The following is an 18,233-nucleotide window of genomic DNA, read 5'->3' as shown; positions in this document are numbered from 1 at the left end:
TAGTCGAGTTGAAGCATGGCTGGCTGGTGATGAGCGTCAGTAGTGAAAGCATGAATGACCACGCGAGCCATCATCCTGTGTATCACTGCCTACATATCGTGATCACTGCACAAGTTCGCAGATTTTCTCACTCCTTATGAATACTACAGATGCAATGTCTTCCAGGTCGCCACATAACGTATGACACCAGTCAACACCAGCCTTGTATCACATCATTTCATAAAACAATTCCTTAGTAAACGTATCCGTTAATCTTGGCCATACGTTTGGGTTGAGTCGATATCTGATTAATTCAACCAACTCTTTATGATTGCCCAAGCACTGCCAGATTTTAATGGATTTATAATGGAGGTGATTGAAATTTTGATAGCGCTTTTGAGACGGACGGACGCATGGATGATGAATTAAGTTCGTCAAATCTCTGCTGGTGCACATGGTGAGAAACAATTTGTATTCTCATTATCAGGATGTGAACATTGGGAGTTGCCCAGTAATTATGTGCTTGGGTTGTCAGGGGCCTTCTTCAAATATAGATTTTCCCGATGTGCTCGTACCGAAATGCTTAATGTCAGTAAACAAGTGCCAAATTGTAGCTGTTCACTGCTTTCTACATCTTTTGAGATGCATACCAAACAACAAAATTTTCAGGAACAAAGTGCAAACGCATAGTTATATTAACAATATGCAAAACTACACTTGGTGTGCAGAAATGGTTATTTTAATGGCTTTACCCAGCGGACCACGAGACCCTGTGTACATTGTACGCTTGGGATCACATAACAATCCGTCATTTTGTAATTGTTCCCTTTGACTGTGTTTGAATTCCGTTGAATCATTAAACTCATAATTCAAGCATTTAATAGCTGTGCCGAGAAGCAAGTCAATGTCCGAGTCGAAATATAATAGGAAAAATCGGGAGAACAAAAAGCTGAGATCTTTATCCTAATTGAAAATTCAACTAACTAATTGTCAAATGAGACTCAAGCGAAGACTTGTGGTCGATGAATGTTCGTCAAACTCTACACAAAAATATTGACTGGGATTTCTAAATCATATCTTAAACCGTAAAAGAACTACGTTTTTTCAAACTTTTTTTATATAATGTCATAAATCAGAGATTGCAATTTGCAATTGTTCATATTTCATTGCATTAATTACAAATAGGGACTACATATAACTCAGGAATTTATTACGGCGTGCACTGGTGAGATCAATGAGATGCATGAATTAATAACAAAAATGAGGTGCATAATGTCATGCAAGTTATTATTTGACTTTTCGGTATAATTTTTCACCGCATGACTTAATTTTTCTCAGCGAATCTCATATTTCAAATCAATGCAAATTTAATTGTATCGATTGAAAACTGCTGCCGAGTTGGCTTTATTCATTTCACGGTGACTCTTTTATTTGTGGACAAGTACACGCATACATACATTATGTATGACACATATATTAATATAATTACATTTTAGGGGCTTTCACAACAAATCCTACCGATGTGAGAATAAATGGGAAAATTAAATAAAATTGTGGCTACTCTGAAAGTCTTTTTGACAAATGGTTGTAACGCGTAGCATTTGTCTCGGGTTTTAATTTTTTGTTTATCATAACCAGAATCCACTGAAAAACTCATAATTGACACATTAATCATTTTAAGCGTTAAATGACTTAAGTAGTCAAATTTATGTCAATTTGTAACAAAAACTTAACTCTTGTTCAACTCACCATACGACATTTTACATACACACCACAGTTGATAAACATGTACGAATTAACCAGAAAAATAAGAAAATAAAATGATTTACGATTTCACTAATATGTGTCCGTCTCCGTATGCACCTGCAATTTACGAAACTTTGATTGGTTAGCACGTTCCACAACTCTTGAGACACCGCATTACTTGCGTAAATTTGCACAAATGCATGCACAACAAAACCTGCGACAAGTTAAAATCAGTTCAGGATCATTTAGCTTTGATAAAACTTGTTACATAGCGAAAAACATGAACGCAGCACTTAAAACCTTTAAGGGGAAGAGAAAATGCGCTCAACATATTTTTAATTTCGTAGGTTTGTTGATATTGATCACGGTCAAGCCTTTTTTAAAAAATAGATGACCTCTTAATGGTAAAATCAATGGTAAAATTGGTATTGCTAATTTTTTATCAATTTGTAATATTTAACTAATGTGGTTAATTGCAGATAAAGCCATTAATCATAATATGTTATCTGAAGAGGTGTGCAAATATGAGATGCATTTCATAAAGCTAACCTTGTAAATTTTTATTTATAAATTCCCAGATTTATAGATACATGAAAATTTTGAATTTCGGTATATGTAAGTATGTATTATAACTACTTAAGTTTGCCATTTCCACAATTTGTTCACCCAATTTCCAGGTATGGAAATACCTCATGCTTGAACTTTACAAACCGAACCTTACATCGCTGAATATATAATTTTAATTGTATAATGTCAATTTCAGGGGTAAAGTAAATCAGTACAATGTCAAATTATGTCTAGGTACATACACATGTCGAGTACCCATCACTCTTGTAAGGAATTGCATGTAAATCTTTCGCTTCATCATTTAGGTAATTACTTACAGCAAATATTCCCAATTAAGTAAATATGTCGGGTAATAAACACGCATTCAGATGGTTCAATTACAAATTATTCTCAATGCATAGAAACGTATACCATAAATTAGCACATTAATATTCATACATCGTAATTATTCCCTGCTGTATTGACTTAATGATCACGTACGTCAGAAGTACATAACAAATCGAGGATGGAAATATAATGCATTCTATTTATGTGTGTATGTACGCTTCCTGTAAGATTATCATGGATTCTTATCAATGCTGCTTATTGGTGTCAGTGTTTTGTCGCAAACAGTGTATATTACCTTAACCTCAAAAAAAATTCTGAGAACAAAACCTGTATATACTGAATCAATTGTCAAGTGGGAAATGTACACTTGGGTGAAATAAATGAGTTCCAGACCGACCAAATCTAAAAACTAGGCTGCTTTGAACATGATGGTGACCCAAAGAGCTTTGGCAAGTAAACCAAATTAAGTCATTTATTTAAATTTCATACTCTTTAAATTTCCAATTTCGATTTCAGATTTGTACTTGGTTCCTCCTTGTGGGGTTGACCACTTCCATTTCTGATATTATCAGCCAACCAGGTCAAATAAGTGCAGGAGCTGGTCCGTCTCTACCACTGCCGCCTCTCCCAGTGAATCCCATGGCCGTCACATCGTCAAGTTTCGACCTGCTTCCTGACCGAATAGGATTTAAGTTAGCTGTGAACTACGCGTGTGGAGTGACCATTGCCATGGAAACTTTTCTCAATGAGAGTCTCCTATCCAAACTTCCTTCTATGCCGCCGCTTCCTGTCGTGGGTGGTATCGTCGGTGGTCGGGCTGGACCTGTGGAAGGGGTGGTCAAATATATCAACCCGATCGTATTGGTCGGCTCGACTTGCATAAACCTGGGAGGCATTTGTGGAAAGTATAATGTGAATCAGAATGCCATGAGCGTGGAATAATTTGGTAGCTCAAAATAGATAAATTAAATGGTTAATGGGTTGCTACCCGATTTGTAAATATAGACGTTTCTTTAAAATATTATTAAGGTAAATATTACAAAACTTATTATTCGTGAAGTACAAAAATATAAAGTCAGATTTAAAAGCTTAAAGTTGAAATTTATGCAAAATTACTAAATATAAAATAATTTAAAATTTAAAACACATGTAATACATGACGTTTGATACGTGGATAATGAGAACGAATACAATACTACTAATAAGGGTGTTCAACTAATTTGGTATCACAGGTGAACGGTGGAGACAAATTCGCTGAAAAAGTTTGGAGAAAAAAACTAACTACAAGTTCACATACAACGTGTTTCCAAAATGTTTCCATAGCTGGAAATTTTGCATGTAAGCATTGCGAAATTCCTCTGTTCTTCATGGCTCCGGTTAATTTACATAACTTACTTGGTACACTGATAAGGCAAGTCGCTCAGGTTTCATCCATTTCGTTTTATTTTCGTAAAAAAATTTAAAGTTTTAGAATTGGTTTCTTCTTCCATAAAACTATGCCGTTGTTGCGTGGTCGGATAGAAAAAAAAGTGGTGGAGATTTAATTCTAGTTTGAAACATATCACCTGAAATGTGGCCCCAGGTGCAGAGGAGGAGGGGAGGAGGGGAGGTGAATGCACACAAAAAGGTGCATCGTTTTTGCAAGTGCATTTTTACAAAATAATTCTAGATTGCAGAAAGAAATTAGACGGAGAACGACATTAATTAACATAACCTAAAGCATTCAAGTAGCGTTAATTTAATTAAAATGTAAAAGAGTAAATATTGATAATAACATTTCTATATTCTTGAATAAGTAATTGAATTGACTGTATGTCCATGACATAGTACAATGCTATCGATATGCTCCTGATAGGTACATGTCAAGAGCATGCATTAACTAAATTCACATTATTTAAGAGCTTTCACTAGTTCTTGTTTGGATGGATAGAATTGGTCAAATGTTGCCATTTTTACGGCGACGATTGATTTCAATAGCCTGCGCAACAACCATCCCCCACAATATATTTCATTCACTAAATCAGCAGCATGAGTATACCTGTATACATATATATATTGCATTTAGACACTTGACATCTATAATTAAATTTATTTTGAAACTTGGTGGGCGATTAGTAAAAAATAATGTTTCCAGTAATTTGCCGCAGCTCGTATTAAGACCTTTCAAACAGCCATCTCATCATCCATCGTCACGATTGAATTAAGCATTTAAAACCGATGCAATTTGTTAGGCGAGTTGTCAGTTAGGATACAAATCTAAACTTTTTGCGCTCCGTTTTTCTTATGCTTAATTTCAGCATTTTCAGCTCTGACAATTCTCTTTCTCTCTGCAGTGCGCTGGAGTGCTTGAATTATGATTCAGGGGAGTTTCGAGTTCAAATACAGTCAGACAAAACAATTATTGGTACTTACAATTAGTGCGACGAGGAGGTTGTGGTGTGATTCCATGCGTGTAGCATTCTGAAATCCCCTGGTCCGCTGAGTAAAATCATAAAAACAACAATTTCTGCCAGCCATGTGCATATGCTGTGTCGTACGTCAAATTTTCACTTCGTCATTTTTTTGTTTCTTTTCCTCAAAATTTAAAGCCAAACTCAATTTTGGTTGGTCACTACTTAAGATTTCAGTATGAGAGCAATGCCCAAAGCCTTCGATCCATAGATCATAAGTCCCAGGCGGTCTGCGAACCAAGCCAAGCAAATAATTGTTGAGCAGCCGCTTCAACCGTCTGACATTGGTCACATCCGCAAAACCAAGTACGATATTGCCAAGACAGCGAGACACCTTTTTATAATAAAAGTGGAACGGCCAACTCCCGACGTGTGTTGTTTAGGAATCCACGCCACTTACAAGTGTCGGGCAATGGCGTACAAAAAAATGTAAAACTGACTTTCCACCAAGATTTTACACTAATGTGAAAATATTATTAATTGCACGAAATGCTGGTTATGTAAATACCTGATAAAAATCTTTATTATGCATATGGGAAAAAATGGTGCACGTATTTATCTGCAACCACGCTAGAAAGCTACTAAACGAAAAATACTACAGTACAAATTAAGCAGTAGGTTTTATGGGCGACGGCGTTACTTCTCTCGCCTATGGCGCACAATTTTAGGGATGTGGATCTCTGCTGCTCAGCTCGTCCAAGCGTCCTTCCATTTCAAAAGCGCTATCAAAAATTACAATCACCTCCATTATAAATCCATTAAAACCTGGCAGTGCTTGGGCAATCATAGTAATTAATTAACGCGAAGTTTGAATTATTCAGGTATTGACCCAACCCAAACTTATGGCCAAGAATAATTGATACGTTCAGTAAGGAATTGATTTTTGAAATGATGTGTCGACTGTCGACTGTCACGCGTTATGCGGCGAACTCGAAGAAAATCACTTTGCATTTTCAGTGTTCACAAGGAGTGAGAAAATCGGCCAAGCTAAGCAGTGATACAATACCAAATTCACTTTGGACAGGATGATGGCTCGCGTGGTCATTCATGCTTTCACTACTGACTCTCATCACCAGCCAGCCATGCTTCAACTCGACTAGCTGCACACAGACACAAAGCTAATCCATCAACCAACCAATTCGCAAAAAATTGGGATGACCATCATCAAATGGCAGGTTCCATGCATTTCAGGTAGAAACAATTCACCACATACACCAAGGTACGTCAAGAAATGTACCTCAGAATTGACTTAAAATGCCATAACTAAGAAACTAATTCATAAAAAGATGCTGTGAATCCCATTTCATTTTCCTAACCGTTTATGAATCTATGTGAGAGTCAGGGTGAGCATTACTGCTGAGTCGTTGCAAGGGGAGTCTTCACTCTGGAGCTAAATTTTGCCAAGCCAAATTTCCAAAAAGTTCAGCGGAACATTGACCTTGTGCTATAGAAAATGTCAAGTGAGTGGTGACTATTTATTCATAATTTTTGACTAATTTGATAACAGGGCATGTTTTGCTTGCACGTATGCATAATGCCACAAAATCAATGTCACATTTGAATTTCAGGTTGCCTAAAACAACACTGGGTGAGCTACGCTGGGGACGAGGGTGAGGTTTGGAAATGTGTCCTTCTGGCCCGTGCATTGAGACGGTCGCTCACGACGAGACCGTTGGTCGTCATCGTGTCGGACAATGTGTCGCATGACCTGGGGTGAGTGATGTTGATAACTTATTTGTCCATTAATATATACCCAAAGTCATTACATTCGCTAAATATATCTGTACTAATGAGACGAAATGTCTCAACAATCTCAACTTGCCCCGTCTCAATTTCCAGCATAAAATTGAAATTCCCATAAATCGTTTGTACTTGATATGCAAAGTGTTTGACGATGCCTTTTAATTTTGATCCTAGTCGCCGCCTGCAGGGTGAAGTGGGTTCGGTGTTTTGGGCTGAACCGGTGCCGGGGGTGCTTTTCCGATCTGTGGCGAAGCGGGTGGCAGGCGGGTTGAAGGGGCTGCACAAGGCCGTCTTCCTGGACTGCGCCTGCCTTCCCCTCAAAAACTGTGACGACCTGTTTCGAACCCATGGAGTTCAGTGGGTGCGAGAGGACAAGGCCGTCGTGCTCACCAAGTCGCGAAGCTTGGCAGCCGAGGATCACGACCTGATTACGGAACTTGTGGTCCAACGTGAGAACGGTAAATGCCTTGATTACAGCTCAAATATGCAATTTCCACTTTTACACGAATAAGCCATAAGTTAAAACCAAACGTCAATATATTTTAAATTGCAGGTGGAAAATTTGTGGCTGAAAATCCGGGCAAACGCAAGCTGGAAGAACTGAGTTATTGTGCTGAGTTGGATTTCAAGAGGTGATAAGTTCTCACTGAGATTTGTGCTTGGTGATTTCCATATTCAAATTAGATCTCACAATCACTGTCAACAACATTTGCATCTATATGTTTATAATAATGCTAAATAATAATTTGAAATATTGTGTGTCGACAGCGCCCATCCAACGCCAGTTCCTGGGAAGGATATGAAAATGGTTTGTTTCGTGAATGGTCACCCTCACGACCAAGATGTCGAGCCATTTCGTCAACGAGGTGTTCTTGAAGAAGAAGTGATGAAGCTGTGCGTCTCGCTTTGCCCCGAGATACATTCTGCAAAGGTTAGCATCATTATACTCCAATAGCAGGGCGCATAAACTTTTTGTTGTCCGTGGTTTCTCCTAAGGGGGTGGTGCAAGGATGAATATTTTTTTCAAAAAAATCGAAAAATCAAAAGTTGGGGAATTGCATGCAATTTTCCCTTGAATTTGGTTGTCAACCAATTTTCAAAAATGAAATAAATACATTTTATCCTGGTCTTCATCTCCGAAAATGAAGAATAAGCTCGGAGATTGCTAAGATCGGTCAAGTGGCTGACCACTAGGGGTCATATAGGTCGGATAAGGTCGTTGGTACAGAATATTATAATTTGTAAAATTAGGCTAACAACCAAATTCAAGGGAAAATTGCATGCAATTCCCCAACTTTTGATTTTTCGATTTTTTTGAAAAAAATATTCATCCTCGCACCACCCCCTTAGGAGAAACCACGGACAACAAAAAGTTTATGCGCCCTGCTCTAATAGTGTGCCTAATATATGCACAATTTTGCACCAGTAAATGCGCAACGAAGATATTGGCATGGAGGCAAGATGAGAATTCAGAACGAAATGAGACTACTCACGTCTCACCTTAGTTGTGCTTGATATGTTTTCAGGTGGTGGTGAACGGTCCAGCCTTGGATGGGCAGTTGGTGGACTGGGAGCTGCACAATTCGATCGCGATCGTGGGAATGGCGTGTCGCTACCCTTGCGCCAACACGATTGCGGAGTTTTGGTCGCTGCTGGCGAATGGGTTGGAAGGGATTCGGAAGGTGCCCGAGGGTCGGTGGACCAAGGACAAGGCGTTCATCCGGATGGACAACATGGGGGCGACGGAGGCAGGCTTTCTCTCCTGTCCCATCCACACCTTCGACGCCAAGTTCTTCAACACCAACGCGGCGGACATACACTATCTCGACCCCCAGCAGCGCCTCTCCCTTCGCGTCGTTTGGGAAGCCTTGGAGCACGCCGGCCTCGACCCCAACACGCTCCGAAACACGCTCACCGGAGTTTTCGGAGGGTGAGAATCCTAGTTTTTCTTTATACCCGTTTTTATTATTGATTCTACTCATCTCTTATATTGAAATATTATGACACTTGTATTAAAATAATCGCAGTTGGTGGCGGAACGATTACAAGGAAATGTTGCAAATGTTGGGAATCCCGGACACGGACTTTCTCCGCGGCTACATGGGCAACGCCCTGGGACCGCTGACGGCCAGGATTTCCCACTTTTTTGAACTTATGGGCCCGTCGTTCTCCACCGAGTCGGGCTGCTCGACCTCCGTGGCCGGCGTGGACATGGCCTGCGACAGTTTGAGGAGCGACGCGTGCAACCTGGCCATCGCTGTGAGTCCTTCATTTTCGACCTCAACGCAAAAAATATAGTGATTAACTTATCGCAGTTAAATGTGCAATTTAATTAAATGGCGAAACAGGTGGGAGCCAACTTGCTGCTGCATCCCTTCTCGCCGTCCGTGATGGAGGGGGTTCTGGCTCCGGACGGTCGTTGCAAAACGTACGATGCGAGTGCGGACGGGTTTGGTCGAGCCGAGGGGATCGGCGTTCTCATCCTCAAGCGGTTCTCGGATGCCGTGGCGGACGGGGACACGATTTGGGGATGCATTCGAGGATCGGCCATCGTGCAAGAGGGGCCGAGCAAGAGCATGGGCACTCCCACCGTCGACGTGGAGGCCAAAGCCATGGAGGTTAATAATTCAACACTATTTTAAATAGAGTCGGCTGGCTAATATTCGTATATTTTAAGTATATTGTGAAATGTAGTTGGCTCTGGAGCGGGCCGGAGTGGACCCGAACGACGTGGAGTTCGTGGAGACGCACGGGACCGGCACACCCGTGGGTGACCCCATTGAAATAGCCGCCGTCGCCAAGGCCTATTCGCGGGGGTCGAAAGGCAGGACCAATGTGCTCACGATCGGCTCCGTCAAGACCAACATCGGTCACACCGAGTCGGTTTGCGGGATAGCGGGGATTCAAAAGTCGGTGCTGGCCATGAAGCACGAGCTCATCCCGAAGCATTTGCACCTCAAGAACCTGAACCCCGACATCAACCTGGACGCCATTCCCGCCCAGCTCCCCCTGGAGGCCGTCCCCTGGAAACGAAGACCCAAGGGCGGCAAACCCAGAATTGCTGGAGTCAATTCTTTCGGCATTACTGGAGCCCAGGCCCACGTGCTGGTTCAGGAGCCGCCAGAGAATCTCCCTCCGCATTCCTTCCCCTTCACGGACTCGAGAAAGCTGAGGATGCTGACCTTCTCGGCCAAATCCGAAGAAGCGTTCCGCTTCCAGGTGAAAGCATACGCTGATCTGCTCAAGAATCTGCCCGACACAAACGAACCCAAGGAGCTGTTCTTGAGGGACATTGAGTACTCGATGCACACGGGTCGTCCCCACATGCACCTCCGACAAGTGGCCTTTGGGTCCACGAAGGAGGAGCTGCTCAGTTCGATGGAGGGGATCAGAAAGGGCGCACCAATTCCCAATCAGGTTCCACAGCTCTGCTTCCTCTTCACGGGCCAAGGGTCTCAATATCCGGGAATGGCCAGGTCGCTCTACGAACAGAGCATCGTCTTCCGTTCCAACTTTGACTGGTGCGAGTCCGTGTTGAGCAAGGAGCATGGATTGCTTTCACTCAAAACTGCACTCTGGGAGGAACAGAAGTTGAGCGAGTTAAATGACGGTCAGAAGTCTTTGCTGAAATCTTCCCTTTACAGCCAAACCTCAATTTTCGTGGTGGAGTTCTGTCTGCTTCGTCTGTGGGAATCCTGGGGTGTCAAACCGGACGCTGTTCTGGGTCACAGTTTGGGCGAGTTCGCTGCTGCGGTGGCTGCGGGAATGTTGTCGGCTGAAGACGCCCTCAAGTTGGTGGTCACGAGGTCCAAACTGATCCACGCTCTGCCCGCCGCCAGCATGCTCGTCGTCGGCACCAGTTTGGAGAAAGTGGAGCAAAGTTTGGAGCGGGCTTTCTCCAATCAGAAAAAGTGGTTGGACGTGGCAGCGGTCAATTCTGAGAGTCAGACCGTGCTTGCGGGCCCCACGGATTTGGTCCACGAGTTCAAGCTCTACTGCGACAACAACGACATCAAAACCCACGTGCTGGACGCCTCTCACGCCTTTCACTCTCATCTCATGGACCCAATGCTTGCGGAATATGAGGCGCTCGCTCGTACGATCGGCTACAAGGAAGCGTCGACGGGCATCAAGTTCATTTCTGCCGTGGATGGACGCACGGTGAGCAAAGTCGACGCCAAGTACTGGGTGCGACACACAAGAGAAAGGGTGCGCTTTTTGGAGGCGAGCCATGCTGCAGTCAACGAGGGCCAGAGTCTGTTCCTCGAAGTTGGACCGCATCCCGTCCTCTCCACACTCCTCATGACCAACGTTGACGAGGTGCGTAGTTAGTGACATTGCGTATTTTTGTAGTAATAGAATTTCACGTATTGCATCATATCACCATTAATTAATTTGTTAATGAAGGTTGCGGATGTGGTCACGAGTGCCTCTCTTCGTCGAAAGTGTGACGATTGGGAGACGATGCTGGCTGCACTGGGGAAATTGTACGCGCTGGGCCGTCCCATCACGTGGGCCAATTTCCATCGCTATTCGGGTGGGCGAAGGGTGGAGTTGCCCGGCTACCACTTTGAGGAGACGCCGTATTGGATGAACATCAAGGACGAAGGGTCCAACCCCTTCCATCCACTCCTCGGTTCCTTCGTCCCCAACCCGTCCGACGTCACCATCTTCAAAAGCTCAGTCAACGTCCATCGACTCCCATTTCTCAAAGACCACGCCCTCGGCGACAAGATTATTTTTCCATGCGTCGGCTACGTCGACATGTGCATGACGGCCGGATATGCCGCCACGATGTGCAACGAGGGCAGTTACATCAAACCAACTTCACCTCTCTGCGTTCGGAATTTTTCAATCCTCACCCCAGTTTGTTTGAGCGAAATGACACCCACTGAATTTCAGGTCGTCGTATCTCGTCAGTCTGCTGGTGAAATTAATACCTCGATCTTTACAAAAGTCTATCTCGAAGACTCAACTTACAAATGGGTTAAAAATGCGGTTGGAAATTTCGTATCATCTCCTCCAGTGCGTACTCTAATTGCCAGCGAGGAATTTGGTGCTATCAAAGCCCGATGTACTGAACTTGTTCGAGTAAACTTTGACTATCGAGAGCTTGAGGAATTTGGGTTTAATTTTGGGCCTTCGTGTCATACAGTTTCTCCAGGTTGTAAAAACCCCGAAAACTCTGGTGAGTGGTTGTTCCCTTTTCGATGCCACGAATCTCAAGAGGATCACGAACGATTCATCGTCCATCCCTGGGTAACGGATCCTATGCTGCAGTCTCAAATCATGGCACTCGGTCTGCTTCACGACACTCAAGTGCGGAAACGACTTGTTGTCCCGGTCTCAATAGATAACTTCACATGGTGGGGTCACTCGGCCCCTTCGGGCTACATCCACATTAAACATGGCGATGGTGGAAATGAAGCGCATCTTTACAGTGAGGAAGGCATACTCATGGTTTCCATGTTGGGAACGGAATTTATGGAGACGACCCTGGCCAACATTCTCTCGTTGATCGATTCGCAAAAGAATCCGTATCCTTCCCTTGCTGAGTTCACGTGGAAAGAAAAACTCGGCCCGGAGGAAAGAAGGATTCCTGACGCGGGTTTGGAGTCCATTTCAATTAAAGATGTTACCTTTAACCCAAAAGATTCAGCTTTTACTGCGGAAGAGTTCAAATTTTACACAGAGTTCAACATTCTTGGAGGCCTGTACATGCTAAAGGCTATGAAAGAACTTGGTCTTGATAAGGAAGAAACTTTCACCTGGCCCGAAATTAGCGAGAAGATTGGAGTGCTGCCTTTGCTAAGTAAATTCCTTCGCTACATTCTTCTAGAGCTTGGAACTGAGGGATGGGTATCGGCAGGAAAATGCGACACCTTTTCCATCCCCAAGCCCTTCCCCTCCGTGGAAGCTTTACAAGCTAAAATCTCGTCGTTAGCGGAAGTCATCCGTGAAGGAGGGGTAGGACTGACGGAGTTATCCTCGACCCAAGGAGTTTGGCAAGTTCTAGCTCAAATTTTGACAGGTCGCACGTCCGCTCTTCCACTCCTGTTTCCGGATGGGTCCACCATAAGCACTAAAGGTCCGGCGGAAGTGTGCTACACAGAATCAGTATTTGCTCATAAACGCTACGCTCTGAATGAGGTGGAAGGTGCTCTTCTTTCTCAACTCTCCACTCTGGGCGGAAGTAAATCCGTCGTTCGGATTCTGGAAGTTGGTGCTGGAGTGGGCAGTGAGACGACTCACCTTCTCAAACACATGAGTAAAGCAGGCGTCGCGCATTTTGAGTACACCTACACGGATTTGGCACCCTCGTTCTTGCAAAAAGGAGAAACGCTGTTTGCCGAAAGTGGGATCTCTGCGAAATTCAGGGTACTTGATGTGGAAAAGGATCCTATGGCGCAGGGGTTCACGCCCAAGCAGTACGATGTTATTGTAGCATCATGGGTACTACATGCAACAAAAAATATTGAGGAATCTGTAGCCAATTTGATACTGTTGCTGCGCCCGGGTGGTTATTTCCTTATTACAGAATTAGTCGAGCCTACTCGCGCGGTAAAACTTTTGTTTGGAGGGTTGGAAGGATTCTGGAAGTTTGACGACACGAAAATTAGGCCATGGCATTGCGAACTTTCGGTGAAGGGATGGCATTCTTTGTTAGAGACGAATGGCTTTGAGGTTGCCAGTTTGGAAAGTTATGCAGGAGCGAATGCCTTAATTGTAGCTAAATTAGGGGAAAGTAATAAGATTATAACAAAGCATTCGTGGGAGGAACTCTCAGTTCAGAAACTGGGTCACACTTGGATTCTGTTTGGAGACACGAATCCAACATCACCTTCGGCAGAGTTGCAGAGGAATTTAGAGGCAGTTAACTGCCACATTGTGCGAATAACTCTGTCTGACATCCAATCAGGCTGCATGGAGACTAAAGTCACAGAAATTCTGCAGCATACATTTACATTGGAAAACGTAAAAGTGCGTGGACTTGTTTACTCTTGGGCCCTAAACGAGGAATTAACTACGGCTCAAATCTGCGAACCTTTCCTCTACATTTGCAAATACTTGGTGAAAGTCCAGTCATCCCTGCGAGTCGTTGCTCTCACGAGAGGAAATATGTCTACCGGTGGTTCCGATTTTTATCTCAAACCTCCCATCGCATCGCCACTAATTGCCATGGTCAATGTCCTCGCAAACGAAAACATGGATCTTTCCTGCAAATGTGTGGACATTGATCCCAATCCAAAAATTGAGAGACCCGTTTCTGACGCTTGGAACGAACTGTTTGCCACAGATGCAGACGTGATGGTGGCCTATCGCGCTCATCAGCGATGTACACCGCGTCTTAGGCCCTACAAGGTGAAAACATCCCCACTTCCTATTCCAAACACGCCTCGTTATAAATTAGTTCTCCCACCTTCGCACATCATCCAAGATTTACAATTCACACCCTGTGAGCCGGAACCCTTGGGGGAATCCGATGTCGAGGTTGAAGTGAAAGCGTATGCTCTCAACTTTTTGGATGTCCTCATGGTCACAAAACCTGACCCAGTCTTCGAAAAGTACAACTACCTCGGAGTGGACATTGCCGGGGTGGTGACGGCAGTTGGAGCTAACACGAACAGGAAAGTTGGCGAACGGGTTGTCGTCGTACGTCGACACGGACTTGCGATGCCGTCACACATAATCTCACCTGGCTATCGGACCTGCATCATTCCTGATGACATCACATTTAGCGAGGCAGCCACTTTCCCAATGGGTCTCCTGACGGTGGCCACGTGTCTCGTCGATGTGGCCAAAGCTGGACCAGGTGACGTTGTCCTTATCCACACTGCATCCGGAGGAGTTGGTCTGATTGGGATTCAGATAGCGCAGCGATTGGGGGCCACCGTCGTAGTCACGGCAGGGAATGAGAAGAAGAGGAACTATCTCAGATCTCTCGGCGTGAAGCATGTCTTCAATTCGAGATCGACCGAGTACGAGAAAGATATCCGAGCTTCTCTGGGTGGTCGGGGAGTCACGATTGTAATGAATTCGCTTACATCTCCTGGTTTCAAAGAAGCAACGCTCAACCTTTGCGAGAAGGGGGCAAGGTTTGTGGAAATGAGTAAAATGAACATTTGGTCAAAGGAAGACGTCGAAAAGTTGAGGCCCGACGTGTATTACGAAGTTGTTGATGTTTCCACCCTCTCAGACGAAAAACTTAACGAATTAGCCGTATACCTGCAAGACCAACTTCTACGACGGATTGAAGACAGACCGACGCCATTACCGTTCACAAGATTCAATGCGAGCGAAATTAGGGATGCTCTCGAGTACATGGAGAAAGTAAAGCACATTGGAAAAATCGTCCTTGTTATGCCGGACCAGGGTGTGGGAAAAGAGCAGACGTTCCACCTTTTTGATGGAAGGTCAACCTATATGATCACAGGTGGTTTGGGAGGAATTGGATTGGAAGTTGCCAAGTGGATGGCCACGACGGGGGCACAAAACTTCCTCCTGCTTGGACGATCTGCACCAAAACCGGAAGCCTTAGACAAAATTGAGAAACTTCGCAGAGCTGGGGTAAGAATTGAAACCCGTTCCGTGGATGTTGGAATAATGGAGGAATTGCAACAATTAATGACGGAATTCGACTCTGGTGCCCTGCCCCCATTGAGGGGAATTATGCATGCAGCTGGTGTGTTGGATGATGCAACTTATGAAAACCAGACGTGGGACAAGTTTGAGAATGTCTTCAATTGCAAAGTTCAAGGGGCTTGGAACCTTCATCAATTAAGTCTAAACCTTACATTTCCACTTGAACATTTTGTGCTCTTTTCGTCCATGACGGCCACAATTGGTGCAGTGGCCCAGAGTAACTACGCTGCAGCGAATCAATACTTGGACTCGCTTGTGCACTATCGGTCCTCCCTGGGCCTGCCCGGAACGGCTGTGAACTGGGGGCAGTGGGGCCAGGTTGGACTAGCTGCAAATCTTCATGTGGCATTAAACAAGCCTCTCACCATTCATCAAGGCACGGCTGCATTGGAACATGCTCTTACCTCACACAAGACACAGCTAATGGCACACGAATCGGATTTGGGTGGTTACAAGGCAGTCCTCCCCTCGTGTAAAGGACTTTTAGTGGATTTTGAAGAGGACTCCGTCGCACAGGGTGAGATTGATGGGGACGAGTTTTGGCGAGAATATGACGGTGCGATCAACCGAGATGCAAAGTGCGATATTGTTCGCAGATTTCTGAAACGCCTCATCCGCATCACTCTGAAGATGGACAAGAACGAAGAGATTGAGGACCAAGTCAACTTTCAGGACATGGGATTTGATTCGCTTCTTATGGTCGAGATGAAGAACGGGCTCCAGGCCTCGGTGGGAAAACGGGTCAAAATCTCCATCAATGCGGTCAAGGATTGCAAAACTGTGGCCCAATTGACTGACCGACTTGTTGAATTGATTTCGGGGAAAGAAGACCTTCCCCCACCGACGGCACAGGAACTGCAACAGCTCGTGGCAATGGATTCCACTTTACCAGAATCAATTCGAGTTGACGCCAGTCTTGTGGGGTCACTAACTACTCCCATCACGAAAATTACTACAGTATTAGTTCTCGGTTGCACTGGTACTCTGGGTCCGTACATTGTTGCAGAGCTATTCAAAAGGCGTCACATACAAAAAGTTATTTGCATAATGCAAAGTAACCCAATGATCTCCCCGCTTGAGAGATTCCGTCGTATCTACGAAAAGAAAGGGCTGCTTTCGGATATCGATATGGATCGTATTGAATGCATCGTGGGTGATATTAAGGACCATCATTTTGGACTTGTTGAACCAGTCTATCGTCACCTCTGCACAGAAGTGGACGCAGTTTTTAACCTTGCAGTAAAAGTTGCATTTGAAGAGGTCTATCGATGTTCGGAAGATCCCAAGAGCTCACGTGTCACCAATGTTTTCGGGATGAGGAACGTTTTACAATTTGCAGTCGACAAGAAACTCAAGTACGTTTATCACGCGTCCACATTTGCGGCAGAAACCAGAGTCGATGACGATGGATATTTTTGGGAGGGTTGGCCTGCAGAGGAGGAAGTCGCAATGTTCCCTAATTCAGCCTACTCTATTTCCAAGCTGATTTGTGACCGTTTGGCGGAACAGGCCGTGGCTGCTGGAGTTCCATGCAAAGTATTCAGACTTCCACAACTGGGAGGCGATTCTGTTCGTGGGGGCAACATCCAACTCGACTCGTTCCTCATGATGCGTTTCTTGGCTTATCTCTACATCGGATCCATGCATGGCGTCAGAATTCCGCTCAGCTTGATGGCGGTGGACCAATGTGCCAAATTATCGATCGATCTCTTTTTTAATGACAAGGCTGGATATGAAATGTTTAATGTGCTCAATCCGCATTTGGGTAAGATAACCTGATAACCACGATAGGACCAGTTGCTTAAGTTTCCATTTTCTATATACTGAATATTTTCATCTGATTAGGTGACGAGAGGGAATTTGAAACACTTGCCAAGGAATTTGGCGTGGCTGTGCAAGTTATGGATTCCACAGACTTTTTGGAGAAATGGAAGAAAATGGATTCCAGCGACGAGATGATTCAGCTCGTGAAATTTGCCATGACCCAAGAACAAGAATTATTTAAACTTCGAGATGACAAAATGCCTTACTACGTGTCTTGGCTAAATGGCAACGACCGGGTCTTTATGAGCAAAAAGTTGCAAAACCTGATGCCAGAAGAATACCCCAATTGTATAACCTCATCCAAGGAAATACTTCGACGCGACCTTCGACACGCGAGAGACACTGGTGTTTTCGACCGCTACAAGATTAAACACTCCAACCCATATTTGCTTTCATAATCTACATGTTGTTATTTATTAAGTGTGCGTATTTTTCCATTTACAGCGAAATTGCTGTGTATTATTATTTTATTTTACAAGTGAATAACTCAATATTTGTCCCGAAAATTAATATCAGAACGATTACTTGCATGGTATTTTGAATGAAGTCTTATTAATGCACATCACTTGTGCGGCAAAAAATTTTAGTGGTAAGAATTAAGTTTATTATTTATAATGTGATTAATTATTTCATTCTTTGTTTAGGGTTACGCAATTTTACAAAACAAAGCGTCAATTTTATAATCGCAAGCATTATTGACCTTATGATATTAAATCATTATTATACATATCTCGTTAACCACGCAAATAAAGTGTGTTCATTTTATTTGCACTACTAAAATTGCACTTTGCAGGATGTTCCTTTACGTTGTCAAAAGCTGGCGTAAACTGGTGTTCTAAGGAGTTAATGTTTTGCATAAGAATATATGTGGGTAGCTCATACTTTAAAATCTACAAATCCTATTTTGTCAATTTAGTGCATGATTTATAATATATTGAAACATTGTGTAATACC

At 43.7% G+C, this 18,233-nt stretch overlaps 2 protein-coding genes across 2 annotated transcripts; both read left to right on the top strand.

The window, feature by feature from the left end:
• The first annotated feature begins 2,890 nt into the window (after positions 1-2,890).
• LOC110842051 lies at positions 2,891-3,835 on the top strand. The gene is made up of 2 exons (XM_022087758.2): positions 2,891-3,068; positions 3,136-3,835. The coding sequence occupies exons 1-2, from the start codon at positions 3,045-3,047 to the stop codon at positions 3,559-3,561; spliced, it is 450 nt and encodes a 149-aa protein (XP_021943450.1). The 5' UTR covers positions 2,891-3,044; the 3' UTR covers positions 3,562-3,835.
• A 2,571-nt stretch (positions 3,836-6,406) lies between these two features.
• LOC110844611 (phenolphthiocerol synthesis polyketide synthase type I Pks15/1-like) lies at positions 6,407-18,008 on the top strand. The gene is made up of 11 exons (XM_022090856.2): positions 6,407-6,529; positions 6,638-6,782; positions 6,987-7,270; positions 7,366-7,444; positions 7,581-7,743; positions 8,339-8,742; positions 8,840-9,071; positions 9,161-9,430; positions 9,507-11,132; positions 11,220-17,220; positions 17,301-18,008. Exons 1-11 carry the CDS (start codon positions 6,523-6,525, stop codon positions 17,675-17,677), a joined length of 9,588 nt encoding a protein of 3,195 aa, XP_021946548.1. The 5' UTR covers positions 6,407-6,522; the 3' UTR covers positions 17,678-18,008.
• Positions 18,009-18,233: the final 225 nt, after the last annotated feature.

The sequence above is a fragment of the Folsomia candida genome, unplaced genomic scaffold, assembly GCF_002217175.1.
Source record: "Folsomia candida strain VU population unplaced genomic scaffold, ASM221717v1 Fcan01_Sc001, whole genome shotgun sequence".
NCBI lineage: Eukaryota > Metazoa > Arthropoda > Collembola > Entomobryomorpha > Isotomidae > Folsomia > Folsomia candida.
The sequence above is the reverse complement of the archived record's forward strand: the minus strand, read 5'-3'. Positions and strand labels throughout refer to the sequence as shown.